Source organism: Leptinotarsa decemlineata, unplaced genomic scaffold (genome assembly GCF_025532065.1).
Source record: "Leptinotarsa decemlineata unplaced genomic scaffold, Ldec_3_MD MMD2_P_RNA_scaffold_1, whole genome shotgun sequence".
Lineage (NCBI taxonomy): Eukaryota > Metazoa > Arthropoda > Insecta > Coleoptera > Chrysomelidae > Leptinotarsa > Leptinotarsa decemlineata.
This window is the reverse complement of record NW_027412523.1, coordinates 2,383,755-2,404,094: the sequence shown is the minus strand read 5'-3', so window position 1 is coordinate 2,404,094 and position 20,340 is coordinate 2,383,755. Positions and strand designations below refer to the sequence as shown.

Below are 20,340 nucleotides of genomic sequence, written 5' to 3'. Positions count from 1 at the left end.
ATTTTCTGACTTTAACTAATTGTAATAATATGTTTTTTTCAATATTAAATCCTCGTTTTTCCCGTCAAAGTCGGGAAACAACAAAACCTCGAGCTAAAATCTAATACTTTTTTCCCTTGTATAATAAATAACTATTTTTTGACATGTTCATAACTTAATTCGGCAGTCGTCTAGCACCATTTAGTGCTAGAGACAGTAGAAGTAGCAAACAACTAACTCCACCGTAGCAAACGTTTCGGTGTGAACTCTTCAGTTAGTCTTCATTACTCATGAAAGCAAATTCTCTTTTGATTTATATTTATTAATTTTTCCGATTGTAGAAGGTCAGAAACCTAAAAATCATCAATGAACATTGATAAAAATGATAAAGTTGTCCCAAGGATCGCCGTGCAATAAAACTGCAGTTACGGAAAGTGAAATTCACTTACTTGAATTAGGATATTTTTAATAGTTTTCTCATGTCCACGTGATGAATAAGTATATTAACACTATTCGGGACTTAAAAATCTGATCGAATAATCAAAATATGCTCATTCAGAAAAAGCCTGTACACTCGACATTTGATTTTTATCACATTTCATCTCTAAACATACTGTTAAGTATCCTTGTTAAAACCTTTTCAAATAACCTAATAACAAGTAGGGCAGTAGGTTAGAGCTCTGGATCTGGGGGCTTCTGATCCTCTATTCTGGTAGCACTGTATCAGAGCATCTCCATTATATCCTGCTGGACAGGTACATACCGCAAGATGGCGCCTAGCGTTGCAGTTAGCATTCACACCGCATTGATTGACGCAAGGATTCTGACACCTGAAAACAAAAACTTACTTCAGAAAATGTATAAAAGTACACAAAAATTTAATTTAATGGGTTGCTGAGTGTTATACGTTTCTTTGGTACACAGGTTTTCGCATTTTCGTTGTGGGTCAACAAGATCGTACTCATTTTCATGGCGTAGTTCCAGTGTAACAGTTACTAGATAATAACTTCCCGGATCAATGCATTTGGAAGAGAGGTTCTACAGAATGGCTACCCGGTTCCCCGATTTGAATCCACTGGACTTTTTTCTATGGACGGCCACTTGCAGGAAACGTTCTTTCAGGAAGTTGAAGAGCCATACACAGAAATGATCTGACAAGCCATAGCATCAAAGTTTGACCAACACACCCTCCTGCCACACACGGTCAAAGACCTTAGAAATATCAAGCGCAACAGCTCTTGATTCTCCATGTTTCTCGAATGCGTTATTCCAAATACGGGTGACATACGATAGAAGGTCGCCTGTTGATCTTTGTTTTCGAAATCCATATTGATGGTCGCTTAAGATGTTGGAGCCTTCCAAATATTTGAGGATATGATGGTTTACAACTTTCTCTATAATTTTTTATGTCACTGTTAGCAAAGCGACTGGTTTATAGTTATATGGAAGATTTTTTTTGTCCTTTTTGGGAATAGGTTGAACGCCAGCAATCTTCCAACAGGAAGTAAAAACTCCTTTCTTATAAGACAGGTAGTCTGCAAAATACTGGTGTCGAGATAATAATAATAATAAAAAACTTTATTCACCGTAAGAGTACAGAATATAAATAAATGAACTACATGATAGAGTAAGTTGACAGAAAATATAAATAAAACAATAATAATAAGATTCATGTAAACTTAATACAGGGTGCCTGTTTATGGTAACAATGAGTATAATTTCTAGAATACGGCACAAGACAAATAATATAAAAAGAAAAATAACAAGGACATAAACCAATATATGTTGACAGAATGTAAAAATAATAATAAGATTTGTATAAAATTTATATAACGTGACTAGGGTAATATAGCATAATTGGCTGGTATACTTTTTATTCTAATATATTTATCACATATTGTCTTTGTTTTTCGAATATAATCGATTTCAAATTCTTCTTGAAAATAGGAGTGGGGTCACTGTTTTTGATTTTATCAGGAATAATATTGTAGAATTTGGTTGATGTGTATGAAAATGCTCTTTGTGAAATTGACTTTTTCAGTATGGCAGGATACGGTATTTTCATGTAATTTCTTGTATAGTAACTGTGATGTTCTGGTTTTATTTGATTTTTGTTGGAATTGTATTTGACGAGTACGTTGTAAAAATAACGCTGTCTAAGGTCCATTATTTGACATTCCTTGTATAGTTCGCCCGAGGAATAGCGATTGTTTCTGAACATTATAATTTTAAGTATTTTCCTTTGCAGGATTTCTAACGGGTTGAGATGGGTACGTAGAGCAGCTCCCCAGGCTACAATGCCATATTTCAAATGACTTTCAACCAGCGCATAATGAAGATTTTTTATTTCTTTAATGGGGAGGTATTTCCTCAGAAATCTGAATAGGATTGTCTGAAGTTTCTTGATGATATACTTGATATGAGTATCCCATTTCAGGTACCTATCCAAATAAACACCTAAATATTTTACTTCGTTAACAGCTTGAATTGTAAAGTTTGATGTTTGGTTTCTGATAAGGAGATTGTCAAGAGGGCAGGAATTGTTTGAATTGCAACTAAAGGGTGAGAAATTGGTTTTCTTCATATTAACAGTGAGTAATTTATAGTCGAACCATTCTTTTATAGCTCTAAAATCCATTTCAACTACATTTTTAAGGTTATCCCAGGTCTTTTCCTCATAAAAAATGGCTGTATCATCTGCATATCCAATTATTGTACCAGCTGTATTGAGTTAGAATAGGTCGTTTATGTAGAGATTGAATAAAGTTGGTCCTAAGATTGTACCTTGGGGCACACCACATTCTACTCTTCTCGGCTCGCTTTGTATCCCTTCGATTCTTACTGACTGTTCTCTATTGAGTAAATAGCTTTCAAACAGTTTCAGGCAATTGCCCCTAATACCGTTATTTTCCAATGTACTCAGAAGTTTTTTATGATCCACGGTGTCAAAGGCTTTTGAGAGATCAATGAATAGACAGAGAGAGGGTGTGGAGTTCTCTGAAGCCTTGTGTATCTTCTCAGTTAAAGTTATTAAAGCATCATCGCTGGAAATATTTTGTCTGAAGCCAAATTGTTTCTCTGAAATTAGCTGATATTTGTTTATAAATGACGTCAACCTATTTTTCAATAATTTTTCAAAAACTTTCGATAAGTGTGTGATCAGGGATATTGGTCTGTAGTTGTTCACTGAGGTTTTATCTCCTCTTTTGTGAATTGGGCAAATTACTGATTTTTTGAAGGCATCAGGCCAAACACCTTTAGATATACATTGATTAATGATGAATTGAAGTGGATCATCCAATTCAGGCCGTTGACAGTGATGGCCTGGTCAACGTCGTTGTCAAAGAAATATGGATCGATAACGCCGTCAGCTCAAAATCCACACCAAACAGTGACTTTTTTGGGATGCATTGGACGCTCTTTGGTCTTATAGGCTTTGTTGTTGCTTTAAATTGTTAAAATAATTGATCATGGTTTTTGTTGATAAAAAAATAGACGATTTTGACATTGACAATAATTTTAAAGTTATAAAATGAAGATATTGACTTGAAACGTTTGATTCCTGGTTTGTTTCGACTTTAAATCAAAGGAATTAACAGTAGGACTGACTAGTCCGAACAGGATTGTTTAAATTTTAATGCACTGTGAATGAGTAATGAGTAAAAACTTCATTCGTATAAATTAGATATAACACACGAGATGGCGCTTTTAAATTTTATCAAAAGACGAAATGGTAGAAAAGAAATGTCATTTCGTTGTCAAAATGACATATTCGAACATTTTCAATTAACTATCCATCTTCCGAGTCGCCAAAATTTAATGGACGTCAAGTCCCGAGCTTTGAACCACTTCCAGAAACATTACAAGAAAATTTTAGTGATACTATCGAGCGCCATAGCGATTTACTTCCTGAATAGATACATTTACAGGAGAATGTTCGGCAGAAAGAAACCGAAGAAGAGGGAACCGATGAAAGAGTTCCCCACGATAGAGGATATACAGAAATTCATAGAAGAGTTGCCTTTCGATGCTGCTAAGATGGATAAAACGATTACTTTGAAGGATTTATTGGGAGAGCTATCAGAGTTCAGTGAAGACGAAGAATGGAAGGAATTGATAGCGAGTGTTCACAGCCTGTATCAAGATTCACCAAGGCCACTGGACCGGCAGAAGTGAGGGTTTCCAAGAACTATGATATAATCATTACTTCGAGTATTTTCATGTGTGAATAAAGTGAGCGACTTAAATCTCTTGTAATTTTTCAGTATCGAGTACTAGTTCTTAAGTTTTTTTTAAGTCCAATCCGACTGGGTATCTGAACCAATACCTTTCCTAGGTTCGATATAATATAAAAAACCCTCTTTTCTATACCAAATTTTACACTTACAACAATCTTTCATTTTTCAAGAAACCAAGAATTTTTCAAAGTATTTTGTAAATTATTAAATAGTGCAAGGTACCGCTGTTGATTGTTTTTCATACTTAAAAAGCCTAATCAATACATTATTTGATTACCTCATTGAATAATTAAGTTTATCAGTATTTGTTTTGAAAATTTAATTTCTGTTTCAGCTTGTTTTTTGCCAGATGTATCTAGGTACAAAGGTTGAGCTTGTATAACACTCTTGTGTGAGTGTATTTGGATTTATACAGGGTGTCTCCTAACTACGGTACGAAACTTCAGAGGGTGATTCGTTAGGTCGCTTTAAGAAAAAAAGTTCCTATAAACATGTCTGGAGTTGCTTCGTTTCTAAGATACAGGGCGTTGAGGTTTAAAAAAAACGTACTTATAAAATATCACAAATATCCTTACACCGATTTAGTTGAAATTTGCTAGAGTTATTTGAAATTATCAGGTCCAGTAGCCTTTCAGTGGGTACCATAGCCAACAATATTGAAACAAAAAAATAGAACGCCACTGACTTTTTTTAAGTTTCTTATTGTTTTTTTCATATGAAACTTCATTTTCGAGAAAAAATCACTTGATGGACAACATAAAATAAAAACCATAAATAAATAATAAACAATTTTGACTTCGAAGGAAATGAGTAAAATGTCCATCTTCTGATAAAATACACGACATTTGTCATTGATTGTCTGACACGTTAAAAAATACCGGGAGTATTCCTTATGACATTGCAATAGTCAATTATTCGATTCCTCAAGTCATTCACATCTAATATATGAGTTTTATGAAGAAAAGCTTTCAGATGACCCCAGAAAAAGAAATCTAAAGGATTTATATCAGGACTGCGAGCTGGCCAATTTTGACGTCTTGCACGTCCAACTCAGCGATTAGGGTAGGTGATGTAGAGATTCTGATGAGCAAGAACACTGAAATGAGCTGGAGCCCCATCCTGCATAAACCACATGTTTCCTCTTACAAGTATCGGCACTTCTTGGGTAAATGATCTCGCAAAAAGTTCATGTAGGATTCAAATGTTAATCTTGCTGGTAGAAAAAATGGACCAATTACGTGGGGATTTTCGTAAGCCCCCAAATGGTCATTGTGAAAGTTCATAATAGAATCTCTTGAAAAGTTAGCTTCGTCCAAACTACGACGGCTTTCAAACCTGAATGAAGATAGTAATACTGACCTACAGAAGTGTATCGGGGTGTTATCCCTCGTTGGTGCAGGAAAGATTCGACCCAAACTGCAGTATGCCCCTCAAGCAACTAATGCTTGCTTCTCAATGATTCAATTGGAAAATTCATTTCGCCATATTTCTGAACTACGGCGGCCTTCAAACCCGAATGAAGATAGTAACACTGACCTTCAGAAGTGTTTCGGGTTGTTACCCCCTGTTAGTGCAGGAAAGATCCGACCCAAACTGCAGTATGCCACTCGAAGGGGCAAATATGAAACTTCGTCTGAGAGAAAAATGTGTAACCTATGCTTGCTTCTCAATAATCTAATTGGAAAATTCATTTCGCCACATTTCTGAACTACGACGGTCTTCAAACCCGAATGAAGAGAGTAACACTGGCCTACAGAAGTGTTTCGGGGTGTTACCCCCTGTTAGTGCAGGAAAGATCCGACCCAAACTGCAGTATGCCCCTCAAAGGGGCAAACATGGAACTTCTTCTGAGAGAAAAATTTGTAACATTATGCTTGCTTCTCAATAATCTAATTAAAAAATTAATTTCGCCACATTTCTGAACTCATGAGAAATTAACAAGAAGGGTACTTCCTCACTGTTACTTTACATTGCTTGTTCAAAAAAATATTCTTCTGAGTTCGATACTTTTTTGGAATCTATTCAGAAAGTTCTTCCTCGCCCGGCTCAAATGATCAATAATTCTCATTTTGATGTTCTCACGTTAGTAGTACAATGAATCTTTGATTTTACTGTTCCTTATATAGAAACATCCATTGATGTTAGGACCGGCGACCTAGACGGTCAAGAAACATATTTTTCTTACTTACCAGGAAATAACATTCATTTCCCCGAATAATTTTCGAAAATGTGCTGGCCACGCATCTGAATGAAATCTCATTTCATCTTGACGTAAGTAGGTGAACGATTTGTCATCCAGAAGAAGTTCCCTCTGAGACATTGAAAAATGACCTATCTGGTTGATTTTGTACAGGAATGTGTAGGAAAAAAGCGAATGGCAAGTGAATGAAGGTCCACAGCATGCAGAAGTGAAAACAATCTCAATTGACAACTTTCTATTACTTGAAGTAGATCGGAGCATTGACTTTTGTCTTAAGATTCGTCATCAGCCGAAAGAAATATATAAGCTCAATTGAAAATTGTTTAAAAACTAGTGAGAGCCATATTCAACTTGATGACCCGTATTAGAGCACAAAAATCCTATAGACATACTCCTATAAATATTGGTGCTCACCTATACTCGATACAGGCTTGACTATCAGCACATTGACTATCATCAGTACATTCTCCTTTGAAACAAGCTTTCAACGGGTCTCCAGTATATCCGAATGGACAGGTACAAACTGGTCGCTCTTTGTTATATCTATCAAATCCTGGTTCGCAGTGAGCGTTGCTTCCACAAGGATTTGGTTCGCACAAGTCCTCTGAAAAATAAAAAAAACTGTTCATATATTTCCAAAATATTGTGTCCCGTTGAAAGCACCAGGATTTCCCAAGGCAAACTGAAATTATTCCAGGAAAATGGTAAGGATACATGGTATTCAGAATGAGGTATCTTTGTTCACACTTTTGGAATCTCTTTTCATCACTTACTTGGTTCGAATGGTCTGCATCTTACGAACGGATCACCTGTCATATCTCTTGGACATGAGCACACTGGAGTGAGACCACGTAGTTCACAGTTTGCACCAACTCCGCAGGCTCCATCACAGGGACTCTTACAGATGCCGTAAAAGCATGCAGGTTTGAAGCTGGGACAGTCACTGTCTCCATAACATTCGGGTTGGCAAGATGAATAGGGATTTCCGAAATAGTTCTGGAAAACAGAGGTAGTGGTAGAAGTCCATTATATCTCAAAGAGGATTGCTGTAGATTTGCGAAAAATAAAAACTTTGCAACCAACCTAATATGTTCAACTGAATTTTTGGCATACAATTTTCAATAATCTAAGGTCGTCTCCACAATTTATTATCCCCCTCAGATGTTACTATAATAATAATAATAATAATAATAATATGTTTATTATGGCATACACTGATATACATTACATAGAGTCGAAAATAAACAAGATAATCACAAAAGCCATTAAAATCTATAGCTTGTTCGTGATAAGGATACATTATAATTAACTGTATAAATACTTGATCTAACATTGAAAATAATGGATGATCTTATTAACAGAGACATTAGTTTCAGACAGAATACATAGTTATTTTCGTCTGCTCAACAAATGCTTGAGTTAAATTGCTGTTTGAAATAATTTCAATAATAAAATCAGAAAAAAAGCTCTTTCGGTATTGACCATGAATTTCTTTACTTCTCTCTCAAACATGTGAGAACTGTTGATATTTTTGATTTTTTCTGGTAATATTTGGTATAAGCGTGGTCCGAGATATGTTGCTTTTTTTTTGTCCTATGGTTTTGTCACATCGTGGTACATTTAAAGAGTTTCCCTTTTCTCTAGTATTGTAGAAGTGGATGATTGGTTCTATTTTGATGTTTCCTTTTTTTACTTTTCTGAGTATGCTCATACAAAAAAATTGGATGAGTTTTTTTTTCTATTGAATATAATCTTCAGTATCCATTCTTGTATGACATTTAGATTCCTAGGATAACAATCATTCACTCCTCTCCAACCTATTATACCATAGGATAGTTGGGATTGGACAAGTGCGAAGTACAACGTTTGAAAATGTTGAATGTCAAGAAAGTTTTTTAAGTTATTGAATTTACAAAGTGTACCTCTGTGTAAATCCACAACAACTGCAACAGTTGACTTTTATAATAATGTATTGTCCGAGATCGACAAAAGAAACTCCCCTGTTGGAATTTTTTGCGACTTAAGTAGGGCCTTTGACTGTATTCCTCATAAGGCACTGCTACAAAAACTTTGGCTTTGTGGCATACGAGGAATTGCAACCAAATGGTTTGAATCATATATTTCTGATAGAAGTCAGTTTGTCCAAATTTGTTTCAAAGAAGTTGACGGATCTATTAGTAAGCACTGCTCAGATGCCTCGCAGCTAGAGCTGGGAGTGCCACAGGGAAGTGTTTTGGCCCCAATACTATTTTCTTTATTCATTGCTGACATAGTGGAATTTTTACCTGAGTATAACATCACGCTGTATGCTGATGACGCATCTTTTCTTGTCTCCCAGGAATGCAGTGAAATGACCGAACAAGCTTGTAACCATCTTCTTGGTGAACTAGGACTATGGTTTTCAGCTAATCAACTACATTTCAATACAGAAAAAACTGAGTATCTAATCTTCCACACCAGACAAAGACTAATAAACAATCCACTCTTGATCAAACTGAATGACTTAAATATTAACAGAAAATCAACAACAAAATTCTTGGGATTAACCCTTGAGGACTATCTCAGCTGGAATGAGCATATTACAGCAACTATAAATAAATTAAATACAAAAATATATCAAATTCGATGTATGCGGAATGTGGTTGATACCGGAAGTTTGAGAAATTTCTACTTTGCTGAAATCCAGTTTATTCTACTTTATGGCATTTTACTATGGGGAAACTCTCCGGCTGCACAGCATCTATTTCTTATTCAGAAAAAATCAGTAAGAACTATGAAAAATGTATCACCCAGGAATTCCTGTAAACCATTGTTTGCCGAATTGAATATTCTTCCTCTGGCCTGTCTTTATATTATGGAGGTTGCCTGCTACATCCATAAAATAAAAAACACTCTTCCCAGGCATTCGGACATACATGTCTACCAAACCAGAAACAATCAGCTAATCTATCCAAATCATAGCAATCTCCAAATAACATCAAATGGACCACTCTCAACAGGTGTGAGAATTTACAATAAATTATCCACTGGCATTAAAACTCAGCCTACACACTTCAAATTTCGAAACTCCATAAAACGCTTTCTGCAAGAAAATTTATTTTATAGTATTGATGAATTTTTATTGTAACTTTTTAAGCAAATAACTTATATCGCTGTTCCTTTTGTAGTCTTGGAGTTATGTATGTAGTCTTTACTATATTTATATACATGCACTAAGACATTATATCCTGACATGTTCTATACCCTAATGGGTCTTTTGAATGAATAAACTGATTTGATTTGATTATTTCTCTCATCTGTAGGTAAGTGCCATCGAAAATGTCTATCTAAATGGATACCTAGATATTTCATTGACTCTCCTTCAGGTATGTGATTATTGTTTCCTATAGTTAGGGGTCCTATATTGGGTAATGTACTGCAGTATGATGTGAAAGGCCAATATTTGGTTTTTTCGAAATCTATCTTAACTTTATTGTGACAGAACCATTATTCAATCTCAATGAAATCTTTTTCTGCAGACATTTTCAATTGGTTCTATGAAGAGTCGGTATACAAGACAGCCATATTGTCAGCAAAGCTCAAAATTTCTCCTTTTGTTGGTATCTGCAATAGTTCATTCAAATATATTGTAAACAGGATTGGTCCTAGAACTGTTCCTTGCGGAATACCATAAGTAACAATTTTGGTATTACTCATAACTCCATCGATACTAACTCTCTGTTCTCGGTCATATAGATAGCTTTCGAAAATGTCGTAAGCTTTCCCACGTATTCCGCAGTTCTCTAATTTTCACAGGAGTTTTGTATGACTGACGGTATCAGAAGCTTTGGATAAATCAACGAAGATGATAGATAGATAGATAGATAGATATTTATTCATGCCATTACACAAAGTGTTTTTACATACGTCAAATCAATAATTTGATAAACTCAAAAGAACACACACATACATGTACACCAGACACACATAACTTATGTAGGTATATACACATTTACATGTACATAAATAGAATTACACTATTAATTATTAAATTATTAGATACACCATAGGGTAACAGTAACATTACATCCATCAGACTTCGTGAGATGTACATACTTATCTTTTTGAATATAAAAAGAAATCAAAGTATTCTTCGAATGAGTAAAAACTTTCTGCAATAAAAATTTTTTTGATTTTAATTTTGAATTGACTCATATTCAGGGCTACGTCTTTTAGATCAGTGGGAAGAGCATTGTAAAATTTTATTGCCAGATATCTGTAAGAGTGCTTAGTTTTGGTTATTCTTGGTTTAGGCAATCTAAAGTCCATTCTCTTTCTAGTGGGGTATTTATGTATTTCTTCATTTCTAATCATATTGCCTTTGGAGATTTCCTTCCTCATGTAGATTAAGCATTCATATATAAAACAGGAAGGAAGTGTTAAAATTCCAAATTGTTTAAAAATTGGTTTACAATGTTCATTGAAACTTTTCCCAGCCATTATCCTGAGTACTTTTTTTTGTAGGGTAAATATTTTAGCTGAGTGACTCGAGGATCCCCATATTATCAAAGCGTACGTCATTGTTGAATGGAATAATGAAAAATATGATATCCTCAAATATTCTTCCGTTAGTTTGCTTTTCAGCTGTCTTATAATATATGTGGCAGTTGAGAGACGTTTTGAAAGATACTTGACATGATATGAAAAATTCAAGCTGTTGTCAAGGTGTACACCGAGTAATTTTACTGGATCTTCTTCTCTTTGTTCAACCAGTGTAAAGTTGAGATTCAGAGTTTTGTCAGAGTTGAGGGAAAGGTAGTTACTCTTATTCCACATCCGGATGAGTTCATCAGAATCTATTATAAGGTCTCCTAATGACCGACTGTTTGTGTCACAATGTATTATTGATACATCGTCAGCATAACCAAAAGGGTGAATAGAGGTGCTTAGGCTCTGTATATTGAACATCATATCATTGACATAAATAATAAAAAGAATGGGACCTAGTACAGATCCTTGTGGTACTCCGTGCTCCATGGCTACAAAATCGGATACTTCATTTTTCCAGTGCACTCTGGCTTTCCTATTTACAAGGTATGACTTGAATAAATTCAGTTGTCCACCTCTAATCCCGTAGTATTCAAGTTTTCCAGCCATAATCTTATGATTTACCGTATCGAAGGCACGTGAAAGGTCATAGAACTTCGCGTTACAGTATTCTTGTGTTTCGAAAGACTCCAATACTTTATCACAAACATCACCTAGGGCAGTAATTGTGGATTTTCCAGATCGATAACCGTACTGAAAGTTGGTAAGTAACTCATTTTTTTCAAAGAATTCCACTAGTCTAATTTTTAATACTATCTCAAAAATTTTTGCTAGGATGGGTATTATAGAGATGGGACGATAGCTATTAGCATCATCATGGTTACCTTTTTTAAATATTGGAGATATCTGGGAGAGTTTGAAAACTTCCGGAAAGGTGTTATGCTCAATACAAAAATTAATTAGATGTGTTAAAGGCTCAATGATAAAATCACTGATCAGTTTTATAATTATACTGTTCAATTCAAACACATCTTTGGCAGACGAGGTTTTTAGACCCTTTATGATGTTGTCAATCTCATTTTCAGTTGTAGGATATAAGAAGATAGATTTATCTATAGTTGGTGCCAATTTGAGATACCTGTAGAAATCGTCATTGTCTCTATTATTCGCAAACTGCGTCATCAGATTATCGATTACATTCACAAAGCATTGAGAGAAGTCATCTGCAGATATATCAGACTTGACTGTACACTTATTTTTATTTTCTCTATTGCAATTAATAACATTCCAGGCTGCTTTCTGCTTATTATTAGATTGGTCTATGTATTCCGAATTACTTTCCAATTTAGATTGCTTAATTTTTTGCTTGTATTCAAATTTCAACTTTCTATATGCTGTGCTATCTTCATCGTTCTTACTATTGTTTGCTATGACTTGAATTGCTGATAGTGAGTTTTTCATCTGGGTTAATTCCTCATTGAATTTAAACTTCAATTGATGGAATTTTTTTGTCAATAGCTTCGTAAATACAAGTAGTTAGATTTTGCATTGCATCTTCCTTTGATCTTCCCTCCCTGAATCCGTATTGCTGATCAGATATCAATTTGAATTTCCTAGTAAAATTCACTAATCTTATTTTTAGAATTTTCTCTATTACTTTGGCTATGTTTGAGATCAGTGATACAGGCCTTTAGTTACTCATTATTGTTTTGTCTCCGCTTTTACAAAGTGGTTTTATTATTCCAATTTTAAATATTTTGGGAAAGCAGCCTTCCTGTAAACATTTGTTGATTAGGTGAGTTAATGGCGTTTTAATTTCATTGGCAATCAATTTGAGCGTTTCTGAGCGAATACCATCATGACCTGGAGATTTCTTCTGTTTTAATTCCATAATAACTTTGTAAACCTCCTCTTCATTAGTTTCTGATAGATATATTGAATTCTGTAATCTTTGTTCATTGTAATTTGCCGATTCTTGAATTTTAAGGGTATATTCTTGACCAAAATTTGCATACTACTCATTAAAATTATTGCAAATTTCCAAAGTATTTTTCATCACTGAGCCATTCTCTGATTGAATAATCGGTATTTTCGTTTCAGGTCTAGATTTATTGCATATCTCATCGACACATTTCCATAGTTCTTTTGAGTTTTTACTATTATTTATTATTTTTTGAGCATATATTTTTGTTGGCAGCTTTCAGTAACCTATTTAATTTATTTTTTAATGAATTATATTCTTCTTTGAGTGTTTTGTTCCCAGGATATTTTAATAGAATTTGATACTTTTTGTTTTTTATATTCATGAGCTCTGTTAACTCCGGAGTAATCCAGGATTTTTTAGTATATGTTTTTGCTTAGGTCTAGTTATAATTGTATTTTTTTCAATAAGATATCGTAATCTGTTCTCAGATGTTAGAACGGTAAAATTATCAATCAGTAAAGTCAGCAAGTCTGACATAGTGTCATTTAATTTCATGTTTTATCTAAATACGATGAGCAATCCTAACAGCTTATTTTGAAGAAATTTCTGAATTAGTGGTCTTCCTTTGAAGTAGAAGTCTTTTGTAGAAATGTACTAAAGTTGCTCGACTACAAAAGACGTCTACTTCAAAGGAAGTAGTTTTTGGCAATTTGCTACCAATAATAAAGTCAGAGGTCATTTCCAGAATGCTGTGACAGTCTGTTGCACTCTGCATCAAATTGATTCGTGCAGTTGGCAATGTTCACAAGTCTTTAAATCATTCTAAAACCTTAATTCATCTTCGGAAATTGGGTCTGATGAAACAAATATTGGAAGTAGACCCTGTAATGAAGTTTCTACTAATTCTTCCGTAATTATCTGTTTCAATATCAGTGTAAATGTTGCCTACCTTGGGGCATTTGCAAACGGCCCGGTGATTGCTGATGGTCTCGCACTCAGCGTTCTTTCCACATTGACTCAAACATGGATTTTGGCATTTGAACTCTATGCAGGCAGCTGTAGGCCCACATTCAGCATCGCTGTCACATTCATGGCGACATCCAGCCAGAGGGGAACCATGATAACCAGGTTTGCACAGGCACGTTGGAACTCCATTTCTTACCTCGCAATTTGTATTTTGTCCGCAAGGACTAGGGTGACAAAGTTCCTCTGAAAATCAATCAATCAATCAATCATTTAAATTTAATTAGTTAGGACTTCCATGGTCTACTATGATATATGATTTAAAATGCCTGAAGAACAAATAAACATTGAAATGAATGGCTGAAAATAACAATTATATTAAGCAATAAAACGTAAAACGAAATCACAATGAAAAAAATAATCAAAAATTGAACAATCAGAAATGAAATGAATATTAAAAAAAGATCTCAAACCAAATAACTTCACGACGTTTCGATTGTTGATATCCACAATCGTCTTCGGGTGATGACTGGACCATTCCTCAAACCAAGTAACTTCAGGACCGTTTTTCTCTTGATTGAAGGTTTCCATATGTCGAGTATCTCTACGATAGCTTGGCTAAATGCGTCGTTGGACGAAATATATGCAACTTCTTTGAACTTCATCTTAAACCAGTGTTCTCCCCTGTGAATGATCTCAGCTTGGGGTCACTTGATGTTATATTGATTAGTTGAAACATTCATCTGCTATTCCCGATTTGCTGGTTTCCTTTGTTCGGCAAAGCGGACTTTCGATGGCCTCTTAGTTTAACCGATATAGGATTTGCCGCATTCACAAGGTATCCGGCAAATTTAATTCTTGGAATCGCAGTCCGCGCTTGGTGGCCTGGTTTTTGTGAGGTTGGTGTTTCCGAATCTAAAGCAGGTTCTGATGTTGTACTTGGACTCAATTCTTCTCATCCTTTCGGACGATCCTTTGACGTAGGGAAGGACAAGCACTGGTTATGATGGCTTTCCTTCCTTGTGAGGTTTTTGCTGTCTTCTAGCTAAAATCTGTCCCACCATTACTTTGGAGTAACCATTCCATCGAAGATATTTTTTCATGATACCTAGTTCCTTCTCGAGACCTTCTGTCGTATTACAGAGCCTAAAGCACGATCCACTAGAGTCTTGATAATTCCTTTTTTTGGTATATTGATGGTGGTTGGATTCGTGATTCAGATACTGTCCCGTGTGAGTGGGTTTTCTATATATAGATATTTCCCACTTAGTGTTGGTCCTCTTCACCAATACGTTCAAAAATGGCAATTCGTTGTGGATTTCCTTCTCCATTGTGAACGCTGTTGATGTGCTTCAGAAGGTGTCTAGTTCTGTATTCCCATGGTTCCATACTATGAAGGTGTCGTCCACGTAGCTTAACCAGACTCGGACTTCTTGTGGTATTCTTCTATGGCCAGAGTTTCAAACCACCACATATATATGTTGGCTATAATTTGTGAAAATGGCGATCCCATTCGACAGGAACGTTGGTGTAAAGGCTTTCCACGTCGAAACTAATTGATAGGTCTTGCTCTGTGACTTCCAATGCCTCTAGTTATTCGACAAAATGCGTTGAATTCTTCACAAAAGATGAAGTTGTATAATTGAATGTAAAAATTTGGACAAGTTGTGAGTAGCTGAATTTCATTTATTTTCTAGTTATTACCTCAATTTATATTAACTATATAATGTCAATATTATGTAGGACATGGAAACAATAAAAATTCGATAATAATACAACAGACTGTTGATTCTAAGGTTTTTACAGTAACCTTATTATTTGTAAATTCAAAATCGTAACGGATCACTTCATATTTTTTCCCTTTTATAGTAAAGCCAGTGAATATTTCAACAGTTCACACCTGATAAATGAACCAACGGAAATAAATGTTAGAGCTTGTACTCTTATGGATAATTTTTTTGTTAGTGAATATCTGGAAATCAACTAATGCAAATACTCAATTTTTCTTTCAAACGACCAACCAATCAATAATCAACATTTCAACAAATTAAGTGTTCATCTAGGAAATCTACTTGTTTTGCCAGAATTATTCATGCATCTAATTAAGTTTTGACATAAAATACCAAACTTTTTACTTTTTCCTACAATCAATTTTGCATTAAAAAATGCTCACCATTGAAAGTATTGAAAATTTCAACTGAAATTTGAGGGTGAAAACAATTTTCCATATTTTTGTATGTATACATACTACCAATAATAGTCTTTTGAGATTTGTTATGTCAAATAATATAACATTGAATCTTTGAAATAAATACTGAATTTTTCACTTGTTAACCGACTGAATTATGTACGCTCATGGAACAGCCACATATGATTTATTACTCCGCTGCTGAAGAAAATAGACTATATCTATTTTCAATGAATTGTTATAATAATAATAATAATATTGTCTTTATTATCTTCTAATACATTTAAAGCAAATCAATCATGTACAGTTCATTTATTATATAAAGATAAAAGGCGAAGTTCAATTTACATGATGACAAGTCATCATTCAATTGCTCTTCCACTGAACCTCAAAAATGTCGCCTACTATGCAAAGGAATAAACAAAAAGGATTTTTAAATATCTTAAAATATTATGACTATTAATAGATTTGTAATAGGTAGGTAGCAATTGGGTCGTTAATAATTTGAAGATAATAAGAATCGTTTGAAATTGATATTAAAATGATTGAAGTCATCTCGTTTCATGGGCTCGGGAATGTCATTATAAATTGCACAGATCTGGTAGCTGAAACCCCTTCTAAACAACTCTGTGCGAAAGGATGGCGGAGTTAGTCGGCCTTTATACCTTACATTAATATTATGCAGATCCGTTCTAAAAGTAATTATCTGGTGTAAGACGGCACTTTACTATTAATTATTTTGTGAAACAAAGTTGCAGCATGTAACACTCTCCTATCGTTCATATTCAACCAGCCGGTATCCTTCAGTTTATGTGATATTCTTTCTCTTCTTCTAATACCAAAAATTAACCGTAAGCAGGAATTTTGAACTTTTTGTCTTTTTTTTCTTGAATTGTTTGGTTAAACATGGACCATGCAAAACATCAGGCATAATTGAATATAGATAAAACTAATGATTCGCACAAATTCGCCTTCACCTTCATGGGTAGGAAATTTCGGTGTCCTTACATAATTTTAACCGAATAATATGCACGCCTAATAAACTGATCAACCTGACTTTCGAATTTCAAGTCCTTATCTGAAATGATGCCCAGGCTTTTGACTCCTGGGACAACCCCAAGTACATGATCATTTACTACTACTTTCACAGATTTGCAAATATCATTTCTAGGGCCTTTTGGTCCGAAAACAATAACATTGGATTTACTATAATTTATATTTAAGCAGTGATCAGAAGCGTTTTTCACAAATAATTTTAAGTCTATTGATTTGAGTACACGCATTATCTATCATTTCAGGTGAGAAGCTATAATACAACTGGGTATCGTCTGCATATAAATGTATATCACAAAATTTTGTACATTTTACAAGTTGAGATGTGTAGATAGCAAACAGAAGGGGTCCCAAAATAGAGCCCTGTGGTACTCCACATATCAGCTTTAAATATTGTGAGCAGTTTTCTTTCTATGGTAACCTTTTGTTGATGGTTGGTGAGATACGATCTGATTAGTGATATAGAATTTTTTGCGTCACGTGCTCTTATAATATCGTCCACTATATGCAACAAAGCAGTCGTAGTGTTGTAGTGCTTACCAGGGTCGAATCTTCTGCAGGAGGTTATCGCGTCTCCGGTGTACCCTGGAGGACAGGAACAGACGGGAATGCCTCTTCTCGCTTCGCAGAGTGCATTTGGTCCGCAAGTTCCTGCACAGGGGTCAATGCATTTCCCATTCCTGCAGGTGGATTGTCCCCTGCATTCGGCGTCGTCAAGGCATTCAGCTCTAAAAATAACCGCCATTTCAAAACAACATAATAATCGAAAAGTAAACATTTCGAAATGGTTGTGTTGCCTGCGAATATTTCATTTGGGTGAGTCAAGAGTTTATCTTTAGAATTATTCGAATTTCGTAGATTCCGAGGTCAATTACTATGAGAGATTTAGAAAGAAAGAAAGAAAGAAAGAAATTTATTCATTCATGGACCAACTACATGGTATCGAACATGTCAACTTATACTTATAAATATGTAAACAAACAAACATGTAAATATACATTCAATACATATAAACATAGGACCATAAAATACAGATATATATATACATATATGTATAAATAAAAATGTAAAAACGTATAGATGTACAAGTGTAAAAATGTAAGATTAAAACATAAAAGAATAAGATTATTTACACACAGATATCCACAAAAACTCAATCAGCGAAATACTCTTGTAATGTATAATAAGATTTAGCCAATAAGAAATCTTTCAGTGATTTTTTTAATTCGATAGTATTACAGGCCTTCATTAGATTAGGGAGTTTATTATATATTTTTACCCCAGCATAAGTTGGCGATTTTTCAAATGCGGATGTTCTGTGAGTCATTGTTATTAAATTTGAAGCATTTCTAGTGCAATATTGATGGTCGTAATTGTTTTTTATTAGCTCATTTTCATGCTTTTTAATGTGTAAGCAACTTTTATAAATATAAATGCAGCAAACTGTCATAATCTTTTTACCCTCAAAAATTTCCCTGCAAGAATCACGTGGCTTCATGTTGAACATCATTCTAACAATTCGTTTTTGAGTAACAAATATCCTATTTATTTCTGTAGCATTTCCCCATAACGTGATGTGAAAAGATAGTGCAGAATATACTAATGCATAATAAACTTGGATAAGTATATTCTCATGAAGTTCATACCTCAATTGCAGAATTGCGAAGTATGATTTGGATAGTTTTTTAGATAAACCTTCAATATGCTCAGACCATGAGAGTGATTTATCAATCATTACACCCAGAAACTTAGTGGAGTTATGTGTCTGTAGGACTTTACTATCGATCAAATTGTTCTTATTGAAATATATAATTTTTGTTTTCTGTGCATTTAGCATCAGTTTATTGGAATGACAATATTTTGTCATTTCACTAATACAGAGTTCGACCGATAAAATCATATCCTCCATAAATGACTCAGCTATAGCAAATGTTGTGTCATCAGCAAAATTGATTAGATAAAAGCGCTTATCGACATTAATTGGGAGGTCATTGAGAAATAGTAAGAAAAGCAATGGTCCCAGAATTGAACCTTGCGCTACTCCAACATCAACTGAATATCTTTCTGACTCAACACTATCTATTTCTCCAAAGAATTGTCTATTTGATAGGAATGAAATGATCCAGTCAAGAATATTTCCTCTAATGCCAATATTATAAAGTTTGGAAGCCATAAACACTTTATCAATACAGTCGAAAGCTTTAGACAAGTCAAAGAAAATTCCTGCCACGTGCTTCCTATTGTTCATATTCCTAGATATGAAATCAACAAAAAGGGTAGTAGCAGATTCAGTTGACCTGCCCATGCGAAATCCATGTTGGGAATCAGATAAAATTTTATGACTTATTAAAAAATTCATTAGTCTATTGTACATTAGTCTTTCTAAAATTTTTGAAAAAATACTGAGAAGACTAATTGGTCTATAATTATCAATTTCTGATCTATTGCCACTTTTATGTATGGCGATCACTTTACTCAATTTCAGCACATCTGGAAATTCACCTGTTTCAATAGACATATTGATCAGGTCAGTTAGGGGTTGCACCACACTAATGGAAACTAGTTTCAAAACATTGGGAAATACATTATCAGGTCCTGATGCCGTTTTACTTTTGAGGTTGAATATTGTTGATTTGACCTCTTCGGTTGTGGCGGGTTCGAAGAAAAAGGTATTTTGTTGCATTTCACCAGTGGTGCAGCTTCGAGACATGTCAACTCCAAAATTTTCGTCAATTTTGTTTTTTCTATTAGTGGAAAAATGTTCGCAAAACAATTAGCTACTGAGACGGGATCAGTAAATGTGGTATCATTTATTGTAAGTGTTATACCGCTTTTATTTTTTAAGTTCTGCCTAATTTTGTGTTGACTTCCTTCCAAATTTGTTTTGATTTGTTACTGGCTTTAACAATGTTTTCGTTAATGCTAGATTTGACTAGAGTTTCTCCTTGGTGGAAGAGTTAATTGATATTATATTGGTTGTTTTCATTTAAAATCAAGAAATACTCAGAGAGACGTTTGAATAATGGAATTCATTGATATTACTATATACATATATTCCTCATAAAACGGGCTATTGCCATAGAAAAAGCAAATCTACTAGCTGAACCATTTGCGTCCCACTCCATAGTCGATTTTCTGGGAAAGACGCCACCCACTATGTCCAAACTAGAATCCACAATGTCGGAAATTACTTTTCGAAAACGTCTAGTCGGGCGAATTTTGATACAGCTTACTTTCAACAAGGAATCTAATCCTGATGAAGTGCCCA

At 34.5% G+C, this 20,340-nt stretch overlaps 1 protein-coding gene across 2 annotated transcripts in view; it reads right to left on the bottom strand.

Annotated features, from left to right (window-relative positions):
• Positions 1-428: 428 nt before the first annotated feature.
• The window catches only part of aspr (asperous), a 41,543-nt gene continuing 21,631 nt past the window's right edge, over positions 429-20,340 (bottom strand). For both annotated transcript variants that reach the window (XM_074176006.1, XM_074176043.1), the window contains exons 4-8: positions 17,613-17,800; positions 13,818-14,077; positions 7,191-7,413; positions 6,832-7,021; positions 429-809 (exon numbers count right to left, since the gene is read on the bottom strand). In XM_074176006.1, the coding sequence (XP_074032107.1) occupies positions 629-809; positions 6,832-7,021; positions 7,191-7,413; positions 13,818-14,077; positions 17,613-17,800 (1,042 nt within the window). In that variant the 3' untranslated portion in view covers positions 429-628. The remainder of the gene's footprint in view (positions 810-6,831; positions 7,022-7,190; positions 7,414-13,817; positions 14,078-17,612; positions 17,801-20,340) is intronic.